A 26,669-nucleotide genomic window follows, 5' to 3' on the forward strand; every position below is an offset into this window, starting at 1 on the left:
AAATGCAACAACAAAACAGTATTTATAGAAAGCAATCTATTAGTGTGTTTTTTTAACACTATAATTTGTTTGCGAGCATGATAGCTGTACTCTTATGTACTCTTATGTCGATGGTCTCAAGAAGTTCAAAGCACGTGAATGCACCGAACTCGTTTTTACGACTTCACAACTGGTAATTACCACCTTCCCACTTAGTTGTCGACGCAGCAGAAGTCCCAGCATCCCAAGCGATACAGCTAGCAAGCCAAACCGGCTTTTGACAAATATTTCCTATAACAAATCATTTGTGGGTGCAAAACCAATTTCAGATTAATACATAGGAAACGGACGTTATTGATGTTGCATACTGAATAGGTATGTATGTTCTGGCTAACATAAATGTGCCTCAACAACCCTAAATCGTTGCAACAAAACAAAAATACTAACTTAGCTAGCTAATGTTTTTAGCCTTAGTTCACATACGAACACGTTAGTTATAAGTTTCTCTGGCTAGGTAGCTATTTTACTCGATTACAAGCTCGGGTACATCAAGCAATGTCAGGACGAAAGAGGACGCAAATATCCGTACCTGAGTCCGAGGACCAAGTAAAAAAGGGCGTGTCACTGAGACAGGTGAGGTCTACCGTCCATGACCATGAGAGCGGTGATGTTAAACCAGGGACAGTGAAGAGTCAGTACTTCTCCAAGGAGGGGTACCCTCAAAGGCTTGGAGAAGAGTTCTTCAACCAGCCCTGTATAAGTTTGGCTAAAGCATTCCTGGGCAAGGTACGTTCCCTAGAATCAAACATCATTGTAACCTATACCGCTGTTGAATAACCCTTGATCAGATATAGATTATAACACAGTAGCTAGGCCTATGACTAGGGCAGCCCTCTTTGTGGACTAATGTCTACCCCTGATATAGCTACAGATTGTTACACCAGATAATGTGATTGAACCTTTTTTGCTCCATGAAGTAATCCAACAATATGTACGCTACCATCTTGTCTATTTCAAGTCTTTTCTCATTGATCGAGACTGGTGGGTGTCCACCCAAGGTGCTCATGTCATGAAGGACAGACACCTGTCTCGATCAATGAGAGAAGACTTGAAATAGACAAGATGGTAGAGTACATATTGTTGGATTACTTCATGGAACACAAATGGAAAAACAAAAATTATTATCTGGTGTAACAATCTGTAGTCACCTCTAAGGATTATTGTTGCAACTAAGAGTTGGAAAGGTCATCTATTTTAATCCTGAACAGAAACACTGTGCTTGCATTCAAACGACCAGTAAATTTCAAAGCCAGGAAGTGCTTGGTATGCAGAGTTACTATTAATAATCAGAGCCATGACTCCTTTGCACTTTGCTTCTTTTTAAGCCCTCCAGTGGCTGAATCCTGTGCATGTTTGTGTTTAATTAAGCTAAGTCTGGACCAGTTTACAGGAAGGCTGTAATAAAAAGTATGAAAGCCATTATCATGTGGCAAGGCTTCCGGGCTGGTTGTTAATTGTCAGAGAAGCTTGGTTCCCCCCGGTGTGATCATGCATTCCACCAGCCTTCCAGCACACACTGCCTCAGAACACTGTGTGGTTTGTGAACAGTCCTTTGCTCAATGCTGAAATAATTGCTCTCCTCAATGGTGACTTCTTTCAATGGCACTGAAAGAAACCCTCTGACTCTGAGTAGTTGGTGCTGACTGAGATCCAAACAACTGATGGGAGAGGACTTATCTTGTAGAGAAATATTGCTTTCCTTCTCACATTAACCTCACTTTATACTACTTTGTCCCCCCCAGCAACACCTATACTAAATGCCTTCTCAATGGAGTCTCGTGGCCTCTGTTGATTTTGTATTTATTATGGATCCCCATAAGGTGCTGCCAAAGCAGCAGCTACTCTTCCTGGGGTCCAGCAAAATTAAGGCAGTTTATACAATTTTAAAACATTGCAATACATTCACAGATTTTACAACACACTGTGCATCCTCAGACCCCTACTCCACCACTACCACATATCTACAGTAATAAATCCATGTGTACAGTGGGGCAAAACAAGTATTTAGTCAGCCACCAATTGTGCAAGTTCTCCCACTTAAAAAGATGAGGCCTGTACTTTTCATCATAAGTACACTTCAACTATCACAGACAAAATTAGAGAAAAAAAATCCAGAAAATCACATTGTAGGATTTTTAATGAATTGGTCAATAACAAAAGTTTCTCCATACTTTGTTATATACCCTTTGTTGGCAATGACAGAGGTCAAACGTTTTCTGTAAGTCTTCACAAGGTTTTCACACACTGTTGCTGGTATTTTGGCCCATTCCTCCATGCAGATCTCCTCTAGAGCAGTGATGTTTTGGGGCTGTTGCTGGGCAACACGGACTTTCAACCCCCTCCAAAGATTTTCTATGGGGTTGAGATCTGGAGACTGGCTAGGCCACTCCAGGACCTTGAAATGCTTCTTACGAAGCCACTCCTTCGTTGCCCGGGTGGTGTGTTTGGGATCATTGTCATGCTGAAAGACCCAGCCACGTTTCATCTTCAATGCCCTTGCTGATGGAAGGAGGTTTTCACTCAAAATCTCACGATACATGGTCGTGAGATTCATTCTTTCCTTTACATGGATCAGTCGTCCTGGTCCCTTTGCATAAAAACAGCCCCAAAGCATGATGTTTCCACCCCCATGCTTCACAGTAGGTATGGTGTTCTTTGGATGCAACTCAGCATTCTTTGTCCTCCAAACACGACGAGTTGAGTTTTTACCAAAAAGTTACATTTTGGTTTAATCTGACCATATGACATTCTCCCAATCTTCTTCTGGATCATCCAAATGCTCTCTAGCAAACTTCAGACGGGCCTGGACATGTACTGGCTTAAGCAGGGGGACACGTCTGGCACTGCAGGATTTGAGTCCCTGGCGGCGTAGTGTGTTACTGATGGTAGGCTTTGTTACTTTGGTCCCAGCTCTCTGCAGGTCATTCACTAGGTCCCCCCGTGTGGTTCTGGGATTTTTGCTCACCGTTCTTGTGATCATTTTGACCCCACGGGGTGAGATCTTGCGTGGGGCCCCAGATCGAGGGAGATTATCAGTGGTCTTGTATGTCTTCCATTTCCTAATAATTGCTCCCACAGTTGATTTCTTCAAACCAAGCTGCTTACCTATTGCAGATTCAGTCTTCCCAGCCTGGTGCAGGTCTACAATTTTGTTTCTGGTGTCCTTTGACAGCTCTTTGGTCTTGGCCATAGTGGAGTTTGGAGTGTGACTGTTTGAGGTTGTGGACTGGTGTCTTTTATACTGATAACAAGTTCAAACAGGTGCCATTAATACAGGTAACGAGTGGAGGACAGAGGAGCCTCTTAAAGAAGTTGTTACAGGTCTGTGAGAGCCAGAAATCGTGCTTGTTTGTAGGTGACCAAATACTTATTTTACACCATAATTTGCAAATAAATTAATTAAAAATCCTATAATGTGATTTTCTGGATTTTATTTTCTCATTTTGTCTGTCATAATTGAAGTGTACCTATGATGAAAATTACAGGCCTCTCTCATCTTTTTAAGTGGGAGGACTTGCACAATTGGTGGCTGACTAAATACTTTTTTGCCCCACTGTATGTATAGTGTGTATGTTATTTTGTGTGTATGCATGTGTCTGTGCCAATGTTTGTGTTGCTTCACAGTCCTGCTGTTACATAAGGGTTTTTTAAATCTGTTTTTAAAATTGAATTGTACTGCTTGCGTCAGTTACTTGATGTGGAATATATATCCATGTAGTCATGGCTCTATGTAGTACTGTGTGCCTCCAATAGTCTGTTCTGGACTTGGGGACTGTGAAGAGACCTCTTGTGGCATGTCTTGTGGGGTATGCATGGGTGTCCGAGCTGTGTGCCAGTAGTTTAGACAGACAGTTCGGTGCATTCAACATGTCAATACCTCTCATAAATAAAAGTAGTGATGAAGTCAATCTTTCAGTCAGGAGAGATTGACATGCATATTATTAATATTAGCTCTCTTTGTACATCCAAGGGCCAGCTGTGCTGTCCTGTTCTGAGCCAATTTAATTTTTTTGTGGCACCTGACCACTCGACTGAACAGTAGTCAAGGTGCGACAAAATTAGGGCCTGTAAGGACCTGCCTTATTGTGTTAAGAAGGCAGAGCATCGCTTTATTATAGACAGACTTCTCCCCATCTTAGCTACTACTGCATCAATATGTTTTCACTATGGTATTTTACAATCTAGTTCTACTCCAAGCAGTTTAGTAATCTCAACTTGCTCAATTTACACATTATTTATGACAATATTTAGTTGAGGTTTAGGGTTTAGTGGGTGTTTTGTTCCAAATACAATGCTTTTAGTTTTAGAAATATTTAGGGCTAACTTATTCCTTGCCACCCACTCTGAAACTAACTGCAGCTCTTTGTTGAGTGTTGCAGTCATTTCAGTCACTGTAGTAGCTGACGTGTATAGTGTTGAGTCATCCGCATACATAGACACTCTGGCTTTACTCAGTCAGTGGCATGTTGTTATTAAAAATTCCTGATTCTAACGGGATTATATTTGATAGGCGTCCATTAAGACAAGTAACTCTTTATCCACATTATAGCAGGGGGTGTAAAGCCATAACACATACGCTTTTCCAGCAGCAGACTATGATCGATAATGTCAAAAGTTGCACTAAAGTCTAACAAGACAGCCCCCACAATCATTTTATCAATCTCTCAGCCAATCATCAGTCATTTGTGTAAGTGCTGGGCTTGTTGAGTGTCCATCCCTATAAGCATGCTGAAATTCTGTTTACTGTAAAATACCATTTTTTTCCCAGAACTTTACTTAGGGTTGGTAACAGGCTGATTGATTGGCTATTTGAGCCAGTAAAGGGGGCTTTACTATTCTTGGGTAGCAGAATGACTTGTGTTGTTTATGTGTTCCTGTAACAACATTGGAGTCCAGCTAGCGGTTGCACAGCCATTGGCACACATACACCATCAGCAGGGCTTATTGTGACCCCACACATGTAGTCTAGTTCTCTTCAGAGACAACAATAGATCAAGTTCCTACTGAAGACATACCCACTGAGGACATACACGAAGGAAAGTCTTTATTTAGGCCATCCATTGTTTGTGCTGCAAGGTATTGGTGCGTCGGAGTGCGTGTGGCACTGAGCTGAGAGGGAGGGTGGTGGAGACTGAGGCCTACCTGGGAGGAGAGGACAAGGCCTCTCACTCTGCTGGGGGAAAATGCACTGAGAGGAACACAGCGATGTTTATGAAACCTGGCACCATCTATGTGTACCCCATCTACGGCATCTACCTCTGTATGAATGTTTCCAGTCAAGGTAAGACCATACAACAAAACAGTACAACAGCCAGGCTTACCCTGAAGGCAGTGGAATAAACCACCAGTAATAAACCAAACTGCCATTAAAACCACATGCAGTAAAGTTCAGTGTGTTGGCCTTATCTGTAGGAAAATCACCTCATTAGAGACTAAGTAGTGTTGTATCTCCCAGGCTCCCCCATGTTACTTTCATTAGGCCATAGTTCTCTCTTTTTTTCAACTGTTTCTCATTATTGAAGACGTTATATTATATGTTGCACCATGTTATTATCCATTCATTCACACTGGAGAAAGGGCAAAGGAAGGAGACAGTATGGCTCCGCTCTATCATGCCCTGTGTTTGTTCTCTCTAGGGGAGGGTGCTGCCGTGCTTCTTCGGGCTCTGGAGCCTCTACATGGCCTGCCTCTGATGAGGCAGCTGCGGACAGCCAGGCGGAGAGAGGGGGCCCGGCCCCTGAAGGACAAGGAGCTATGCAATGGTCCCTCAAAGCTGTGCCAGGCCCTGGACATACCACGCTGCTTCGACCGGAGAGACCTAGCCTCAGAGCCAGAGGTGTGGCTGGAGAGGGACCCCCAGATAGGACCGCAAGAGCCAGGCCTCAGGGAGGTGGTCTCAGCAAGCCGGATCGGCATTGACTCTCATGGGGAATGGGCCACCAAACCCCTGCGCTTCTATCTGCGTGGTCACCACTGTGTGAGTGTAGTGGACAAACAGGCAGAGACAGAGAGTTGAAATTGGGAATATTTTTGGAATTGTATCAAACCATGATGAGTACATAATGTTTTTTTCTTAACTATAACCAGCTTTTTACAGACAATGCTAGAGCAAGTGAAAACATGTCAGCTATGAGCTATTTCAGTAATTTGGTCTAGCTATAGGCAAATCATTGCAAAAGACCCAAAGCCAAAATGTTTGCACCGAGGGGAATCCAGACTCAATAGATACACACATTGTTGCACAAACACAAATCCCACAGATATGGAATATGCCATATTTGTATGCTACAAATGATTAAACTACATTCCAAACATCTGTAAAATATTTGATCTAGCCTCCCCTCCCTTCTATCAAAGCAACTAGAATTTCCATTCCAGTCATTCTCAATCTTCCACCTGTTTTTTAATAAAAGTCCTTGCTTGAAAAGTTATCTTGGAATCATTGATTTCACAGATGTTTGGAACGTCGTGCTCCTTCTCTCAAAGCAGAAACAGCATGTCTGATGTTTGGCATCTATTCATTCTTTTCCTCCCACTGAGACCCCTGGGGGAGGCAGCCTTGCCTGCAGCCTGGAATGAGCATTGGGGTTGTTTTCCTACATTGTGTTTGTTGGAGATGATTTATCACTTTTGGGAATCCCCCAAATGGAAAGGCTCAAGTGGAGTACAGTGTTTGAACTGCCCAATTTATAGGTGTCACTAAAGCTCTTCACACACTGTTATTCAATCATGTAGTATTGAAAACAAGGCATTGAACGTAAAACATCTAAGAGACAAAGGGACAAATTAAATCATCTAAAAGCTATATACATTTACTCACATTCCCCCAAGCAGAGCAGACAGTTATGCTTTTTTAAATCAGTATCTTTTTCTGGTGCATTGATAGATGAGTACAGTATATTAGTTACCTCAAATTGCAATATTATCCAGTTGGCTGAAAGCAGCAAGCACCATAATAAGGCCTTTGTACAGCAGCAGTCCGTATCATTCTGTCCGTCTGGTATTTCAGAAAGGGTCCTTCATCTCATGACAGACCTCTACTCCAGAGGAGACTGGAAGAGGGAGATGACAGATCTCTCTACTCCAGAGGAGACTGGAAGAGGGAGATGACAGACCTCTCTACTCCAGAGGAGACTGGAAGAGGGAGATGACAGACCTCTCTACTCCAGAGGAGACTGGAAGAGGGAGATGACAGACCTCTCTACTCCAGAGGAGACTGGAAGAGGGAGATGACAGACCTCTCTACTCCAGAGGAGACTGGAAGAGGGAGATGACAGACCTCTCTACTCCAGAGGAGACTGGAAGAGGGAGATGACAGACCTCTCTACTCCAGAGGAGACTGGAAGAGGGAGATGACAGACCTCTCTACTCCAGAGGAGAGTGGAAGAGGGAGATGACAGACCTCTCTACTCCAGAGGAGAGTGGAAGAGGGAGATGACAGACCTCTCTACTCCAGAGGAGAATGGAAGAGGGAGATGAGACCTCTACTCCAGAGGAGAGTGGAAGAGGGAGATGACAGACCTCTACTCAGAGGAGAGTGGAAGAGGGAGATGACAGACCTCTCTACTCCAGAGGAGACTGGAAGAGGGAGATGACAGACCTCTCTACTCCAGAGGAGACTGGAAGAGGGAGATGACAGACCTCTCTACTCCAGAGGAGACTGGAAGAGGGAGATGACAGGATCCTCATGGTTGGTGACCACCAGAACACTTCTGAATTTGTCAAAGAGGGTCTTCAGCTGAGAGCGCCTCATGTTTTCATTATACATGATCTCCTCCAGGTGATGGTGCCCTCGGAAGTAGTGCAGCAGCCTGGAAGGAACATCACACAAGAGGCAGAGAAATTAGACTAAAGCAAATTCTCCACCAAATCATTAGCTGAGTAAATCTAGCATGAAGCAGCACTTGTTAGAGCCAGTAATCACATTAGTGCATCCTGCACACTATGCAGTCACGCTATTGATTCACTGCTTAGGGCTTTGGCGTTTTCCTTCAAGCTTTTTCTCACTTCTGCAACTCAGCAATTGTTACACAACTGAAAAATAACATTCTCTTTCCCATATACTCTTACATGACGACAGGATGAGAAAAATATTTGTTCAAAATTTTGTTCAATTTTTTTAACTAAAATCCTTTAATTCTCCACAAGACCAAGCTGACAGATGTATGTTTGTTCTGAAGATATACGAGTCACAAGAGCCTCCAGCCCAGGTCCTTCAAAACGACCCAGCCCACCTGTCATACTGGCTGTTACACAATAGAGGGCGCCATTACGCCACTGTCCACAGCCACTGAAATACAGTAGCCCACCTTGGTGCCAACTAGTAAAGGGCAAGGGACATACTTTACCTGGCAAACATGCGCAGGTCTTCAGGGCTCTGTGCAGCCGGGATGTTGAGGATGACCTGGCGCTCGTGCTCTGTCAGGCTGGCCAGTAACGTCTCGGTCATCCTCCTGTTTAGTGGAGAGTCTCCACCAGGAAGCAGTTCTGCACTGGAGTTATCCATACTGGGACTGGTCAGGGTCATGTCATCACTGCTGGCTACAAGGAGAGAGAGTGAGGGGTAGAGAGAATGAGTGAGACAGATATTGATTGAGCTGACTAGAGGCACAACTGTAGCAGGTAACCCTATTGAACAGGTTAACCAGGTACGGTAGTATATTAAAACATACTCTATCATAAGAATAGAGCGTACTTCATCAACACTTCACCCCCAGAGTGCAAGACAGCTGGTTGAAGGGGCAGTTCACATACTTGGGGATCCGAAGCTGAGTGCGCTGGGCGTGCTGAGGCTGCGGCCCCCCACCCGGGCCACCAGAGGGAGCTCCTCGTCCCGCAGCAGACCTGACTCCTCCTCACTGGGGGGCACCAGCAGACACACGTAGGTATGGAGCTGGATCAGCAGGCGTCGCTGGAGCATCCACACCACCATCTGGATCAGCTGGGCCTGGCCAGAGGTGGAGGGGAAAGGAGAAGGGACACACTGGGTTAGAGGCACCACTCAAAGAAAATAACTGAACACGTGGAACTGGAAGAAGTGTCACCCTATAACTGGGCGCATCTGTTTCAGACAGACAGGTTCCAACCTGGCCCAAAATAGAGCCAAGAAATAGCTGTGTGTTCTGGTCCTGTTCTCATGAAAAATAAATGTTGAGAAGGATGGAGTTGATGTGATGTCTTTTATTATTTATCATCTTCGCTTAGAGAGCTCGGCCAAACCAGGATGGGTCTGGGAGAGAGCCCAGACGCTCTTTCTGCTTCAGACATCAGCATTTCTGATTATATGCTGAGTAGCTTTCTGGAAGCTATCTTTTAATCAAAACGAGCGTGTGTATTTCCTAATAGACCTACCTCCTGCACAGAAGCATCCAGTGGGTTCCTAAACTCAGACAGTGAGAGGGGAAGGGAGAACTTGGCCAGCATGGAAGGCAGGTCATGACCTGGGAACTGCTGGCCAAACGCCTCAGCCAATGGAGAGTACCTATGCAAGAAGAAGGAGATGGTGATTTCTTCATATTCTTCATATTGTACCCGGTACAAATGTTCAAGCAGGAGAGAATCCTTTCAGTCTACAGTACAAAATACAGACCGACACAGTGGCCCAAAGGAAATCTAATTCAGTCAACAAAAATAATGAGTTAACATTATATGACATCACATTTTGTTATAGATTCACCATCCAATCATTAGGTCATAAGCCAATCATAATTCAACATTAGCGCCCTGATGCTCATGATGAGTTTATTATGTTGGTATAAAATGGATGTACAGATTACAGTGTCTGGTTCATTAGTTTAGCCACCTCTCAATACACACCCTGTTAATGAGGCATGGAAGGAATGAGAGAAGGAGAGAAAGGGAGCACGAGGCTGTTCAAACACTCACACACAGATACTCACAGGCTGATGTTGGCGTGTGGGGACAGCATGTAGACATTGTTCTCACACAGAGGGTACACTATGATGGCTTTTCCCCAGTACACCAGGTGAGCAGCAATCTGGAAGATCTGCACACACAACGAACAGAAGCAAACATGTAACTGTGAAAATGCATTATTGGGCATGGACAGAACCTGTCTATTGAAATGAAATATTACTGAAGAGAAAGAAGATTCCTAATTTACTCCACTAGATGGCAGTATGAGAACAGCAACATGACACCAACGCCATGGTGTGACATTGAGGACAGTTTGTAATGACTTGCTATTCTTTTTATTGACAATTCTTTATACTGCAGCATGTTAGTGTTCAGCAATTTACAATGAAATATGTTGAAAAGTGGGCTGATGTCAACTAAACCTGGCAACTAAACCTGGCTACAAATGTAGGGTATTTACTATTTAGGGTATTTCAATTGCTTTCAAATACATTTGGAAGTAAGTATTTATATTTCATTTTTAAAGACAAGTAGTTGAATATTGGAACGTATTTGGAAATACACTTTGGAAAGTATTTAAAAATACTAAAATACACTGACTCAAATACACTCCTATGCATTTAACCCAGGCATTTGAAAATAATATTTGAAATTAGTATTTGAAAATGCTTTCAAATAATAGTAGGCTATTTATAGGAAATTATTTTAAATAAATTTACATACTTCCAATAAGTATTTTATTCAGCCACATTATTTGAAAATACTCAAATACACAGAAAACAAGTACTAAAATAATAAAATCAAATACCCATGTATTTGAACCCGAGGCTGGTGTCACTGATACAAGGTGATCATACAAACCTGTAACAGGTTCAGGTCTGCATCCTGTGCCAGCTGCTGCAGGTTCTTGACTGCAGAGCAGGTCTTAATGAGGCGCACCAGAGCAGGAGAGCAGTCCAAAGGCAGCTGGGCCAGCAGAGCCTTCTCACTGTCCAGCAACAGCAGAGCATGATACGGCCTGGGGGACAACAACACATACATTTAACACAGAGCCCATGTTCATGACTAATTATCACTAGTTACATTCTATATAGTCCATGAAGTGTATGGAAATACACTTAGTGCCCCTTCATTGGGGGTGGCAGGTAGCCTAGTGGTTAGAGCGTTGGATTTGTAACTGAAAGGTTGCAAGATCGAATCCCCGAGCTGACAAGGTACAAATCTGTCGTTCTGCCCCTGAACAGGCAGTTAACCACTGTTCCTAGGCCGTCATTGAAAATAAGAATTTGTTCTTGACTTGCCTAGTTAAATAAAGGTAAATTAAATTGCTAGAAATGTACTATTTTTTTTCTTGGAAAATACTCATAATATATAGCTATTATTATAGCTTATATTTAAGTTTCAATGCATGTTTTACTAAGGGAAAATTGGACTTGTAGTATTTTGAGATGAAGACGCTGTAACATTGCTCTGACTAAACATAAGCATGTGAAAGGCAGAAGAAGTAAATAAAGAATGCCATTAGGTGGCGCTGTGGCCTACAGGAAATTATTGGTGGAGCTGCTCACCAGATGCAGTTCCACATAAAGAAGCAGGCCACAAGAGCTAACTGTTACCACAAAGACTTCTCTCTCACAGCCTTGGTATATAATTACTGTAAAACGTTCCATAATACAATCAGATCAACCTAATGTCCACATACAATGAAAGCCTACGAAGTTCTGCCGTCAGTTACAACTTGTAACCCACACGTCACAAACAGTGTTCAGTAACTCACAAAATGACAAACTCACACGCATACACACCTTATGGCCTTGAGGCTACGCTCCAGAGCCTCGGGGGGTACGTGGTTGCCCCCTACCCGGTGGATCTTGTGAGGTAAACAGAAGCTCACCTCCAGCCAGTTGTTGATATGGAGCCTCACCACCCCTGTTGTACACAGGCTAGAAACACAACACAGACTCTATTATTACACCTGCACTGTAAGAACAAAGAATCTATCCACAAATACATCATTTTGTAGGGTGTTTTTACAAACCTGTCATATGCCTCCTTCAAGTCCCTGGCAAGCTTGCATTTAGGAAGGATTTGTCTGAACGGTGACTGAGGGCTGCCATCAGCTAAGAACGAAAACACAGAAAATCAAGTCACATACATTGACCTCTCCATGACATTGTAAATCCATGTCGCGTGAAGACTTTGACAGACACCTCTCCTCCCCATCTTCTTTGGAACAATATGGAGAGGAAAATATATGCATTGTTCTGTAAAATGCTATCAGAGTAAAGTAGGTACTTCGTGGTATATGGTACTTAATGGAGGGTACTTTTTGGTACTAGACTCAAGCACTGAGTGGTGTGTTTTGGGTAATGTAGTATGTGACTCACTCTCGGTCATGTTGGTGACCTCGTCCTGCACGGCCAGCATCAGCTTGGCCTCTCTGGTGAGGTACTGGCAGCGGCGCTCCTCGTGCTGCAGGGCGATGGCGATGCGCCGGGACAGGTTGTGCATGCAGCTGATGACTGACGGGTCGGCGTTGGCCTGTAAGGGGCGCAGGGACAGAGAGACGGCATTATGAGACACTGGTGCAAAGCAACTGGAACACTGGCCACACTTCAACACTTGGTTAAAGGGATACTTCGAGAGTGTGGCAATTAAGGCTCTTTATCTAACTCCCCATAGTCAGATGAACTCGTCGATACCATTCTTATGTCTCTGCGTCCAGTATGAAGGAAGGAAAAGGTTGTGTCGTGAGCCAATTCTTACTAGCGTTAGGACTAGAAGTGTAGACTTCCAGTCATTGCGCTAACACTAGGTAGCAACTTCCTTCCAACTGCACGCAGAGACATAAAAATGGTATCCACGAGTTCATCAGACTCTGGGGAGGTAGATAACGGGCCTTAATTGACTAAATATCCCTTTAATTTTTGACTACTAAAATGTACTTTATTATTAATTTGTAGATGATTATAAATCTGTAATAGTTATAACACCTTGGTTGAAATTGTGAGCATCTACTAAATTATTACATTGTAATTGTAACAAATAGGGAATCTATGGTCCAGCAAGTCAGTAACCCAAGATATCGGTTTGTTTACATCACTAGATCTGAGTATTAGCAGCATTGCTGACTGCAAAACATGTTGACGTTAAAATATTGTAATCTCTAACTTCAAAACAGCAATATTAGCAGCATAATCCATTTAGAGGTTCAATAATAACTATTTTATTTTATTATTGACTGGTAAAATGACCCTCGTTCCAAACTGCTCATTTAGAAAAAAATTGCATACTATACAAAAATAATAGCAGATATTTTATCAATACATGCATGTCAAATTGTATTTTTGCAGTTAAATAATTTTGGGTGAACCCGAGATTGAGTGACATTACTGGCACTCAATTACAAAAAATGAATCAATGAATCAATAATGTATTTAAACAAATTACTCATATTTCAAAATAAAAACCAAACAAGTCAAAAGGGCAGGACATAATTTTCTGCATTCTCATGTTAGGTGCAGAGCCATAGAAAATGCCAGTGAGTGACAGGCTGGGTGGGTTGCTGGGCAGATATGAGGTTAGAACATGACTGTGCACATTCCGCCCAGTCTCAGCTGTGCAGGGCTAGGCAGCCTCCAGTGAATCAGCAGTCTGCCAGGCTGAGTCATGCCCAGGGGAGGGTAGTGCCATGCTGGGTAGAGTGATTAAACAGAGCCCAATGCTCCCGCCCAGCTCTCACCCTTCTTTCCACCACAGATAGACCCCATGCTGGAATGTTATCACCCCGAGAGACCCATCCCTTTCTGAGAAAGCACTCTCCCTGACCTGGCCTCACCCACCCAAATTACCAGCTGATTTATTTAATTTATTTAGAGAAAATGTATTTATCACCAATGAATGTGGTGTTTGTAAAATAAGCACATAATGTGGAAAACATTTAGCTAATCCAAACCTGAGTATTAGCACTTATTCATCAACTTAAGAGGAATATTATTGACATGACAATAATTATATTCAAGAGGAAAGAGAAAGCTATTTATGGAAAATAAAAATTATGTTCTTACCCTCAGAGCAAACACAACACTGAACAGGATCATGGTGGGCATCTCCCTCTTAGGTGAGGGGTCTGTCTTGGACACCTGGACAGAAAGAAATAAGATAATAAATATAATAGATGTTCTAAATCACTCTGACTATGATCAATGGCTTTGCACATCACTATTTAAATCATAATAATTGCTATTGTATGTATTGAAATGTATAAAACAACACAGTGAAAACATTCATGTTAGTCCTGTGACAAAGTTAAAGAATAAACAGCTGTAAATGTCTCCTTTTATTCATGCCTTTTATACTGGTATTTTCAACATCTTAATTACAAAAATACATAAATATATAATTGCACTTTTGCTTGGTTTATTACAGTAGGTATTCAATTAAGCTTTTAAACAACATTCTATGAGAGCCATAGCTCATGAATTGTTATTATAATTTCTGAAAAGGGCCATTTTGTAAGGATACTAACATACAGCTCAGGCTCGGTTTTTAGGGGATCACACTGATGAGAAATTGCCCTTTGGATACAATCAACAGCATACAAATCACATGGATTAAATAAGTCTTTATGGAAAGCAAATTATTCACTGCACCAGTTGAGTAATTTGTTATCAGGTTCACCATGACACTAAATTTCAACCCTCCAATAGACTACATGTAGTCCAGTGAATGGAATAGTACCTATCATCAACCTACTTAGGTTAGATACGTTTTAGTTACGTTACAAACCATTTCAATATTTGCCTAGAATTTCACTCCAAATGATTTCTCCACCCCTTATATTCAACCATTCTATCTTACTTCTGTGAATTGTGAAATAATTATTGTGAAACACTGAGATGTAAGGCACTTCTTCCACTAGATGGAGCGAGGGACCTGAATTCACAGTCTCAGAGTGAAATTAGAAGTCAAAGGAGAATTGCTGTTTTAGATTGAGGGGAGAAGAACTGCCCTCTCTCATTTAAGCCACGAAGTTCAAAGCCGACCGCAGTACTGCAGAAATTGTTTGCAGAAAATAGTGATTGGGAAAATGTAGTGATTGGAAAAATGTCAATCTTCATGGTCAATCTTCATGTAAATAAATGAAAATATTCTAAGACAAGAATGGTACCAATAATTGCTTCTATTACACCAGATGTATGTCCTTGAACTGATTATTTTAAAACCAAAAGGTTGCTGGTTCCAATCCCTGAGCCAACTAGGTAAAAAATCTATCAATGTGCCTTTGAGCAAGGCACTTAACCCTAGCTGCTCCTGTAAATCGCTCTGCAGAAGAGCATCTACTGAATGACTAATGGAAGCCTGCAGTACCCCGGTAGGCCTTCAACTTGATATAATCATTGAGAGGGGGCAGCACGGAGCTAGCCTGCAACGTCACTTTCTGGAGTAGCTCAAACTGCGCATGTTATGTATCCATGAGACACCATATTAACCGACTTCCTTGGCTTCAAATGTGCTATTGAGTCTTCACAAAGGGATGAATTGTGTCACGTGACTGATGGCTTTGTCCATCCATTCATATACAGTCATTGTTCAGATCTCATGGTACTGCTGGACTGACTTGACAGAGAATCTCTGCGGGCGAATGTGTAATTATGCTCAGGCCATCACAAATTCACAAAAAGGTATCTTACCTGAATGGTGTGAGGATGCTGGAGGAGGGTGGGGTGCCCAACGAAACGCACATTGTCTATCTTCAGCTCAAACTTCTTCCCACACATATCAGACTTGGTGGCCAAGATAGTGGCGAGGATGATGTCAGAGAACCTTATTGGAGAAAGAGAGGAGAAAAAGACCTAAGTAAACCAGCTGAGAGTAGAGCAGGAAGGGAGGAGAGCAACAAGATATCTGAGAAAGTGCCAATTATATCTAATTCGGTTTTATTGTCTTTGTTTTATTATTTAGTCCATCAACCTATAATGGTAGTGTTTCTATGGATAGGAGGGTTAGGTTAATCACATGGATCAGCCTGCAACCTGATTGATGGATCACAGTTTGAAAGGAGCTGGTGTAAATAGTACTTGGAGAGGAGAGACGACAGTGAATAAGCCCCCTCTGGCAGAGAAGGTGAGGGCTTTGTAAAGAGGAGGTGACAGACTCATGCTGGTTTACATAGCTCATGCTGCAGGCTGGCCCCATCATCAAATACAAATTATATCATCATTATCAGGAGCTATTATTCCACCAGAAAACCCGAAAAGGGACAGATTCTAATCCAATCTTAATCATGACTACAGTGCCTTGCGAAAGTATTCGGCCCCCTTGAACTTTGCGACCTTTTGCCACATTTCAGGCTTCAAACATAAAGATACAAAACGGTATTTTTTTGTGAAGAATCAACAACAAGTGGGACACAATCATGAAGTGGAACGACATTTATTGGATATTTCAAACTTTTTTAACAAATCAAAAACTGAAAAATTGGGCGTGCAAAATTATTCAGCCCCCTTAAGTTAATACTTTAGCGCCACCTTTTGCTGCGATTACAGCTGTAAGTCGCTTGGGGTATGTCTATCAGTTTTGCACATCAAGAGACTTGACATTTTTTCCCATTCCTCCTTGCAAAACAGCTCGAGCTCAGTGAGGTTGGATGGAGAGCATTTGTGAACAGCAGTTTTCAGTTCTTTCCACAGATTCTCGATTGGATTCAGGTCTGGACTTTGACTTGGCCATTCTAACACCTGGATATGTTTATTTTTGAACCATTCCATTGTAGATTTTGCTTTATGTTTTGGATCATTGTCTGTTGGAAGACAAATCTCCGTCCCAGTCTCAGGTCTTTTGCAGACTCCATCAGGTTTTCTTCCAGAATGGTCCTGTATTTGGCTCCATCCATCTTCCCATCAATTTTAACCATCTTCCCTGTCCCTGCTGAAAAAAAGCAGGCCCAAACCATGATGCTGCCACCACCATGTTTGACAGTGGGGATGGTGTGTTCAGGGTGATGAGCTGTGTTGCTTTTACGCCAAACATAACGTTTTGCATTGTTGCCAAAAAGTTCCCTTTTGGTTTCATCTGACCAGAGCACCTTCTTCCACATGTTTGGTGTGTCTCCCAGGTGGCTTGTGGCAAACTTTAAACAACACTTTTTATGGATATCTTTAAGAAATGGCTTTCTTCTTGCCACTCTTCCATAAAGGCCAGATTTGTGCAATATACGACTGATTGTTGTCCTACGGACAGAGTCTCCCACCTCAGCTGTAGATCTCTGCAGTTCATCCAGAGTGATCATGGGCCTCTTGGCTGCATCTCTGATCAGTCTTCTCCTTGTATGAGCTGAAAGTTTAGAGGGATGGCCAGGTCTTGGTAGATTTGCAGTGGTCTGATACTCCTTCCATTTCAATATTATCGCTTGCACAGTGCTCCTTGGGATGTTTAAAGCTTGGGAAATCTTTTTGTATCCAAATCCGGCTTTAAACTTCTTCACAACAGTATCTCGGACCTGCCTGGTGTGTTCCTTGTTCTTCATGATGCTCTCTGCGCTTTTAACGGACCTCTGAGACTATCACAGTGCAGGTGCATTTATACGGAGACTTGATTACACACAGGTGGATTGTATTTATCATCATTAGTCATTTAGGTCAACATTGGATCATTCAGAGATCCTCACTGAACTTCTGGAGAGAGTTTGCTGCACTGAAAGTAAAGGGGCTGAATAATTTTGCACGCCCAATTTTTCAGTTTTTGATTTGTTAAAAAAGTTTGAAATATCCAATAAATGTCGTTCCACTTCATGATTGTGTCCCACTTGTTGTTGATTCTTCACAAAAAAATACAGTTTTATATATTTATGTTTGAAGCCTGAAATGTGTCAAAAGGTCGCAAAGTTCAAGGGGGCCGAATACTTTCGCAAGGCACTGTATGTTTTTTGTTCTGAGAAATACGTTATTATGGCTCTGCTTGGTTTAGCCATGTAGAAGAAGTCTATGTATCTATTCAGAATTGATTTCCCAACAATCAAATATCATCAGATGAAGTGGATTCCAACGCTGAATGAACTGAAGAATCTACATTGCTGGTTTTGGAGCAATCATTTAACAAGGCTTAATTGAAATGCAGGATTTACCAAGATAGACCAGTGAATCATTCCATCTGTAATAATTCAACAGGAATTTCAGAGATTAAGGTTGGCGTAGGTATATATATATATATATGTACACACACAGGATATTTATATATATATATATATATATTTATATATATATATATATATATATATATATATATATATATATATATATATATATGCAAGACAAAACAGGAAGGAAGGAGTGAATAAAGACAAGGGTGTTGTAAACAAAAGAAAGGTGGTTTTAGAATGACTTGGTCTTACCCTGCTACCAACTGTTCATCAGTTAACGGAGTTTGTTCTCTGAAATGGGAGTAGGGCCATAAAAAAAAGAAAACGCAAACAAAAGGAAAAAAATGCAGCAGACAATTGGACAGAATGCATAACAGAAGGACATCACAAACAAAAGCTAAACAAGATTACCACTTGAGAGTGACTTGAATAAATATTTAAAAAGCAAATTGATCTCATTTTTGTACCAAAGACTTGATTACAGAAAATGTTGTAACGCTTCACGATGCATTGCTCTTGTCCTGGAGTACAAATGCTATAATTAACCCAGTAACAATGTTATGAACATGTTATTACAAAGTAATTTAACATTTGCTTTGTAATTACATAGTAGTCAACATTAGTTTTTTTTGTTAGTGGACTCAACTCCATTAAAATGCAACAACAAAGAAATAACTAAGTAACAACAAGTTACTAGAGTAATTACCATGTTAATATCATAGATGGGTTGAAATAGGTAAAGAGTAAGCCTAACTTGATGTAAATAGGCCCGTAGCTTTTATTGGGTAACTATCAATTGTAGGCATGTGTATTTTTGTTAAATTCTTGCTTTTAAATTAAATGAGTCACTGAAATATATATATATATATTTTTTAAATGCTGTGTCTTGTGGCCACTATTTTACATGCCAGTCATTTCTTATTATCTGAATGTCACTTGAAAATGTAAACGCAAACATTTTAAAAGCCCACATGTTAAACAAAAGGCACTGATGTAACAAGGTTAAAAAGCTCATGTAATCTATCAATTTATTTGACACACGTATAGAGTGACTTTCATAATCACATATTCCAAACAACAGATAAGGGGTGTATTGCCATGAACCCATGCTGTAATATCACAGACAAATATGCAAGAGGGCACAAATACAACCCTAGCCGTCTTGGGTGATCCAGAGCCAATAGGACCCTAGCCAACACACATGCCGCAATTGTTTTAATCAAATGTTGATTAATTTTGTTCTGATATGAACATATGCAAAACTTGACTAGTTAACAAAACGTATGATGAATATGCTGAAGCCTGTCACACTGGTGCAGTTTCACACAGTCCCCTACCCCATTCATAAATGCTAACTACTTTAGCACATATTGATGATATCTTCTGACTAGGGGAGTTTTGTTGCGAGCCCAAACACTTGCTCACTTGCATTAACAAGCATTGCCTGAGGTCCTATATTGGAAACATAAGGGATGTATCTTTCATATCAGTGAGAAATACTTTTTATGTTTTATTAAAGTTACTACACACCTTATAGGGTTAGTGTTCCCACACGGCCATATCTCCATGTTTACAGAGCTTGTTGATGGAAGACATTGGCCGCCACCTGTGAAAATTGGCTATCTAGCGTGCTCCGAACACCTGTGTGTAAGATAACTGAGGAGGAAGTGTAGTTCATTAACTGGGGGTACACAAAGTGTATGGATCTGTGTAAAACTACTAAAGTAAGTGTATCTTTTTTTATTTGAAAGATTATTTCTCGCTGACATGAAAGATAGGGGGCATATCAGCATACGTTTCGAAAACCGCTTCGAAAGCGATGATTATTGACGTCTTTAAACCTTAAAACACAGCATCGAAATTGTAGTTTAGTCAAATGCGGGCGAATGTAATGGCTGAAAATCCTACATAAGGAGAAGGGTTTTCGAAAGCTAACAGTCCCCATTCAAAGGGATGTTGTTTATTTCCACGTCGTGATATAGGCCTAAACATGGAAACATTATGTAGGTGACATAATATGATGACCAATACCTTGAATCTCCATCTGGGTCTTCAAGAACATCTCCTGTAGTGTTCAATGCATATGGACTTCGCTGTTTTGCTATTGGGCAAAGACATCAGATTAGAAGATTTGTTTACCAAATCGTACATATCACACCACATAGCAAGCTAACGTCACACACACACGAAGGACTACTTACTCGTGAGTGATGATGTGCAATCTGAAACCTGTTGAAATGGGTACCTAAAGAGCAATTTGTTCCCTCGACTACCCGAAGTAACCAAAATTACACTGATAGGGCTTGTCTTTTCACCACATTTGAAGAACCTATTTTCAGACTGTTTATACATAGATTTTCGCTCGCCTTGTAAATCAAATGAAGATGAATGAATGTACATATTTTAACGTCGAGTTAGCAAATTGTTTGTCAATTAATATTTAACAATACTGTAGCTAGTCACATGGTTATAAGAAACCTAAGTTGCCAGACTTTCCAACAATTTTTAAATATAACTTTAGCTAGCTCCGAGCTAACTAGCTTATGCTAGCTAAGAAATGTTTAGGGTTAACGTTAGCTATCGCAGCACCATTAGCTACATTGATTAACTACTTAACAAAACTCGTTAATATACTGGCGACGATATATTTGAATACTTATATAATTATGTTAGATGTGTTGTTTCTCTACTCCAGCTCAGCCGTCCAATGTTGTGTGTTACACTGATATGTGATGTAGACCGTAAAAATAGTTCCGCTAGTGGGGTGGGAGATTACAGTGACTATGTGAGATTATCGGTCGATTCTAAAACAAAAACCCTGTTGTAAAACTCGCATTTTACCAGTTAATATCATCACTGTTATTTTTCACATTCAGTAGCAATGCATCTGTACTGTAGCCTCGCGAGCCAGCATGATCACGTGAGGCTAATACAACTGGAATGCATAGAGCAGGGGTTCTTAAACGTTATCACCTAGAGACCCAAATAAAACATCAAATCAAATGTTATTGGTTTCATGCACATATTTAGCAGATGTTATTGCGGGTGCAGCGAAATGCTTGTGTTCCTAGCTCCAACAGTCCATTTGTATCTAACAATTCACAACAATACACAAATCTAAAAAATAATCAAATGGAATGGAATTAAGAAATATATAAATATTAGGATGAGCAATGTCGGAGTGGTATTGACTAAAATACAGTAGAATAGAATACAGTATATACATATGAAATGAGTAAAGCAGTATGTAAACATTATTAAAGTGACTAGTGTTCCATTATTAAAGTGGCCATTGATTCCATGTCTATGTATATAGGATAGAAGCCTCTAAATTGCAGGGTTCAGTAAACGGGTGGTAGCCAGCTAGTGATGGCTATTTAACAGTCTGATGGTCTTGAGATGGAAGCTGTTTTTCAGACTCTCGGTCACAGCTTGGGTGCACCTGTTCTGACCTCACCTTCTGAATGATAGCAGGGTGAACAGGCCCTGGGTCAGGTGGTTAATGTCCTTGATGATCTTTTTGGCCTTCCTGTGACATTGGGTGCAGTAGGGCAGGCAGTGTGCCTCCGGTGATGCTTTGGGCAGACCGCACCACCCTCTGGAGAGCCCTGCGGTTGTGGGCGGTGCAGTTGATACAGCCCACAATTGATACAGTTGATACAGTTTGCTCTCAATTGTGCATCTGCAAAAGTATCTGAGGGTATTAGGAGCCAAGCCACATTTCTTCAGCCTGTTGAGGTTGAAGAGGTGCTGTTGCGCCTTCTTCACCAATCTGTCTCTGTGGGAGGACCATTTCAGATTGTCAGTGATGTGTACGCCGAGGAACTTGAAGCTTTCCACATTCTCCACTGCAGTCCCATCGATGTGGATAGGGGTGTGCTTCCTCTGCTGTTTCCCTGAAGTCCACAATCAGCTCCTTCGCTTTGTTGACGTTGAGGTTATTTTCCTGGCACCACGGTGCTAGGGCCCTCACCTCCTCCCTTTCGTCATTGTTGGTGATTTGTTGTGTCATCTGCAAACTTGATGATTGAGTTAGAGGCATGTATGGCCACGCAGTCATGAGTGAACGGGGAGTACATGAGGGGTCTGAGCACGCACCCTTGTGGTGCCCCTGTGTTGAGGATCATCAAAGTGGAGGTGTTGTTTCCTACCTTCACCACCTGGAGGCGACCCATCAGGAAGTCCAGCACCCAGTTGCACAGGGCAGGGTTCAGACCCAGGGCCCTGAGCTTAATGATGAGCTTGGAGGGTACTATGGTGTTGAGCTATAGTCAATGAACTGACGTAGGCATTCTGACGTAGGCATTCCTCTTGTCCAGATGGGATAGGGCAGTGGCAGTGTGCAGTGCGATGGCGATTGCATCGTCTGTGGATCTTTTGGGCCGGTAAGCAAATTGAAGTGGGTCTAGGGTGTCAGGTAAGGTAGAGGTCATATGATCCTTATCTAATCTCTCAAAGCACTTCATGTGAGTGCGAAGCGGCGATAGTCATTTAGTTCAGTTACCTTTGCTTTCTTGGGTACAGGAACAATGGTGGACATATTGAAGCAAGTGAGGACAGCAGACTGGGATAGGGAGAGATTGAATATGTCCCTAAACACTCCATCCAGCTGGTCTGCGCATGCTCTGAGGACATGTCTAGGGACGTCGTCTGGCCCGGCAGCCTTGCGAGGGTTAACACGCTTAAATGTCTTACTCACGTTGGCCACGGAGAAGGAGAGCCCACAGTCCTTGGTAGTGGTCTGTGTCGGTGGCACTGTGTTATCCTCAAAGCGGACAAAGAAGGTGTTTACCTTGTCCAGAAGCAGGACGTCGGTGTCCGCGACATGGCTGGTTTTCCCTTTGTAGTCCGTGATTGTCTGTAGACCCTGCCATATACAGTGGGGCAAAAAAAGTATTTAGTCAGCCACCAATTGTGCAAGTTCTCCCACTTAAAAAGATGAGAGAGGCCTGTATGTATGCTTGTTTGCATGTGACTATTCCTCTTTTGTTTGTTGATATTTGTTAATTAAAAATAAAATACAAATCAATTAGGGAGCCAATTGTGAGCACGGAAATCTAATGTAGTCTCATTATTATAGTTAGGGAGAACATTTCCGGAGCCTACTACTACGTAGCGTAAGTAACGTTAACATTAGATGAAGTCGGTTAACTTTTAAGCAGTTCATGTTAGCCAATTAATTTAAGGAGAAATGCTGCTGATTTTCATGACCTAGCCTAGCTAAATACAAAATTATCCGAATGGTAAATATATATATATATATATATATATATATATATATATATATATTAAAGAAAACTATGCGTAATATATTATATGATTCTTATAATGCTAATTACGGAATATTGTGAAAACTATGTGGCTAGCTTTATTTAGCAAGCATGACTAACTGGTAGCCAACTCTGACGGATCAATGCACGTGTAACGTTAACGTCGATCATTTCATGTTCAAATCCATCTGCGTATTTATTTGTTGATGTTTTAACTGGTTGGCAGCACGCCTCAACAATTAGCTAGCCTAGCTAACGTTAGGGCGAGTAAAGCAGTTTTCAATTGCCTTTGTACTTTGTTTTATGTGTGTGCAGAGTACCATCTCATCACAAACTAGAAACTCCAGGATTCGTTTTATTCCATGTTGATCAACACACAGAACGCTTGCTAGCCCTATCCAGAGAAGCAGGGAAAGACTGGAAGAAATGGACAGAAGATAGCTGCCATTCTGAATATGTACAGCCAGGTATACAAATGAAATCAGTAAGCAAAATGTAAAGCAAATTATTGGATTGAAATGATACATTTTAAGATCAGTGATGCCCTTACACAGATATATAGTTTGTTTGTAATGTTTCCCTGGAGCAACCACACAATCTGAACAACGATCGAACTGTTGTCCTCAGATGTCTTCCAGCAATACTCCAAGAGTATGTTCATAACTGTTCATAACTTGCACGGTGGGTTGTGTTTGTGTGTGAGGTTAAAATATTATTTGACCCAAAATAAAGGAGGGGAGTTGTGTGTCTTCATAAGAGTTTATTGTGACATGATAATTACATTTGCATGTTCTTTCTCAGGAGGGAACATCCCAATACCCTGCAGCCATCGAGAACAGCAGCCATCATCTGTCATTGATGACGATGGAGATGTAGCTGCTGTGCCATTCCATCCAGGAAGAGTCTACGTGGTCCTTGAGGAGAACGTGGTTACGAAGGATTTCCGGTGCTGGCCTAATGCACTTGTATGTTTGTACGGGCTAATGTACTCACTCCAACATGGATACCCGAATTGCACGAAGAACACGTTTGGGTTTATACAAAAGGTGTTGTTAAACTTGGATGGAGACAGAATCAACTGTAAAATACCAATACCAAAAACATTTATGGCGCTAAACAATTGTAAATAGTTACGTTATCCTATAAGGAAAAGAGATTTAGGGATAAAAATAAAAAAACAACTGAAGAAGACGAAATGTTTTGTAGGCAAATGCCAACTAAAATGTCTGCCTGCATTTGATTTGATCTGTGCCTTTAGTCAAACCGGTCACAGAGATACAGAGATACAAGAGTAACTTGACTTCAGTTGGTGTAGAGTTTAATTGAAAGTGTTTCTGTTTGGGAATCCTGAACATGGTCGTTGGGAAGTTACCTTACAAATCCTTGTATATATGACGCTTTAGAAGCAATGGACACAAATCTCACATTGCTGACGTCATCATATGAAAAATGGCCGAGGTCCCAGAGGATAAAAATGGATGGGGAATCTTCATGGAGTTGAAAGGAGAGGTCGTTTGCATACCTGTGTAGTGTTGTGGACCGGTACATATAAGAAGGTTGGGGAAACAACGTTCGCACACACTGTCTACTTGCATTTAGGACGTTTATTTGTCAGTTTAATGATTTGGCGTGACACCTTAGTCAGGAATGAAGGTTCAGAACCGAAACATTGCGTGTATAAGGACATTTTACAATCTGCAAGTATTACTTTGTTTTGTAAACATAATGGATTGAAAATTGTCGTGGAGGAAGATATGTAAATTGTCAAGATTAATCTTCATTTTAAACAGTTGAATGTAGTGAAGTTGTTAGAATGTGAAATGGATGTCGCACATCACTACCTCATTTTATTTTAAATTTTAAATTGAATGGAAGCTACCACATCAGTTGAAAGTGTTAATTGGAGAAGGGTCATTATACTGTGCTTATGTTTTAATAGTTAAGTTGTTGATGGGGAATGTTGCAGTGTTACACAGTATTGAATTGATTGAAAGTTGGAGGTTTGTTATCGGAGTTTTTTAAAGTTCTGTTCAAATGAGTCATGCTGTACAGAAATGGCATTCATCTATTGATGGATGCTAAAATAGATGAATCATGTTTGGTGCATTCGTGTAATTAGAGATGTGTTTCTGAAAGACGCAGTGTTTTAAAGAAAATGTATTTTTATTTTTTAAGAAAAAACTGTTGTAAAGCTAACTTGCTTTAGACTAGTTGACTGAAAGAAAGAACTTGGATTTTAAGAGTAGTTTTTGACTTAATGTTGATGTGCAGCTGGTTTCCACAAATTATTTGAGTTACTTAACAAAAAATATCAAGTTACACACACTAACAAATATTGTGCCCTGTTTACTTAAAAAAAATTTAGGTAGCTATTTGCATCAGCCTTTTAAGTATAATATACACTTCACTTTTAGTGCATTACAAACTCAAATATATTAAGTGCAAACAACTAACAGGATCTCAACAATTCCTTTCATTCAACTTAATTTTATCAGGTTCAGAATGTTTTTTGTTTGTTTGACCTGCTCAAGTCCTTCAAGTCCTAGAACTAATGTTAAGTTTGATATACTTAATGTAATCAGTTACAGAACCAATATTGTACGTTTAATTTGCTGCATTTATTCAGTATCATAATTGATATTCTATGTTTAATCTACAAATGTTTGCTCAGTTACTTATGGTACTCAGGTTAGTCAAATGCATTTAAATTGGGTTCCTACTACTCAAATATACTCACAACTATACTTAAAAAGCTGATGCAAATAGTTACCTCAATATACTCAACATACTTGGGATAATTTACTAAAAATTGTTATTTATATACAAGGGAATATGCACAAAAAAACAACAGTGTTCAACTTCAAACTTCACCTTTGTTTTGAATGAATGTTTTCTTCAAACTTCAATCTTAAATTGCCCCTTAAACCCTACTCCTTTAGCATTATTTTGTAATCTGTAAGAATTCTGGGAAAACGCCACCTTGCCTCATTAGGTAAAGTTACATCCAGATAGCCTGCACCTGACTACAAATCATTTCAGATCTTCACAATTGCATTACGTTTAGGTGATAGATTGGGATTAGCACTTTGACCTCACATCTTGTACAGTTTGGAAAGAATTCTCTGGTGGTCTGTGTGCCCCTTAACAACAAAGCAATATTAATGATATATCTTAGTCTTTACACAAAGCACAATATGAACTTTAGCTCAAATACAACCTCGTTCAAACTGTTTAGATTAATCAAAACATACATTGCACATATTGTTACAAAATATATGCCAAAATGTCCCTTAAACCTGACTCCATATGCACTAGTGAAGCCCATATGGACATATTATTTTGAC

General features: G+C 40.9%; 2 protein-coding genes and 1 long non-coding RNA gene across 6 annotated transcripts; 2 read left to right on the forward strand and 1 right to left on the reverse strand.

The window, feature by feature from the left end:
- The first annotated feature begins 205 nt into the window (after nucleotides 1-205).
- On the forward strand, nucleotides 206-6,817 carry mpg (N-methylpurine DNA glycosylase). The gene is made up of 3 exons (XM_021625272.2): nucleotides 206-765; nucleotides 5,116-5,320; nucleotides 5,676-6,817. The coding sequence occupies exons 1-3, from the start codon at nucleotides 535-537 to the stop codon at nucleotides 6,053-6,055; spliced, it is 816 nt and encodes a 271-aa protein (XP_021480947.2). The 5' UTR covers nucleotides 206-534; the 3' UTR covers nucleotides 6,056-6,817.
- Nucleotides 6,053-20,778, reverse strand: LOC110538440 (GATOR complex protein NPRL3). 4 transcript variants are annotated; one of them, XM_036938335.1, is made up of 15 exons: nucleotides 20,257-20,778; nucleotides 20,087-20,156; nucleotides 18,308-18,346; nucleotides 15,609-15,741; nucleotides 13,983-14,057; nucleotides 12,303-12,456; nucleotides 11,954-12,035; nucleotides 11,721-11,858; nucleotides 10,777-10,933; nucleotides 9,939-10,045; nucleotides 9,391-9,520; nucleotides 8,794-8,986; nucleotides 8,388-8,580; nucleotides 7,720-7,850; nucleotides 6,053-7,678 (listed from the first exon to the last, which is right to left on the reverse strand). In XM_036938335.1, exons 1-15 carry the CDS (start codon nucleotides 20,453-20,455, stop codon nucleotides 7,644-7,646), a joined length of 1,836 nt encoding a protein of 611 aa, XP_036794230.1. In that variant the 5' UTR covers nucleotides 20,456-20,778; the 3' UTR covers nucleotides 6,053-7,643. The 4 variants fall into 4 exon arrangements, 3 of the variants coding, with proteins under 3 accessions (XP_036794230.1, XP_036794229.1, XP_036794231.1); XM_036938334.1 differs by having other exon boundaries at nucleotides 6,053-7,850; XM_036938336.1 differs by lacking the exon at nucleotides 18,308-18,346 and having other exon boundaries at nucleotides 6,053-7,850.
- LOC110538454 lies at nucleotides 20,237-26,473 on the forward strand. Its single transcript, XR_002475761.2, has 3 exons — nucleotides 20,237-20,296; nucleotides 23,641-23,792; nucleotides 24,127-26,473. It is a non-coding gene; the product is annotated as an uncharacterized LOC110538454 (long non-coding RNA).
- The last annotated feature ends 196 nt before the right edge of the window (nucleotides 26,474-26,669 follow it).

This window comes from Oncorhynchus mykiss, chromosome 12 (genome assembly GCF_013265735.2).
Source record: "Oncorhynchus mykiss isolate Arlee chromosome 12, USDA_OmykA_1.1, whole genome shotgun sequence".
Classification (NCBI taxonomy): Eukaryota; Metazoa; Chordata; class Actinopteri; order Salmoniformes; family Salmonidae; genus Oncorhynchus; species Oncorhynchus mykiss.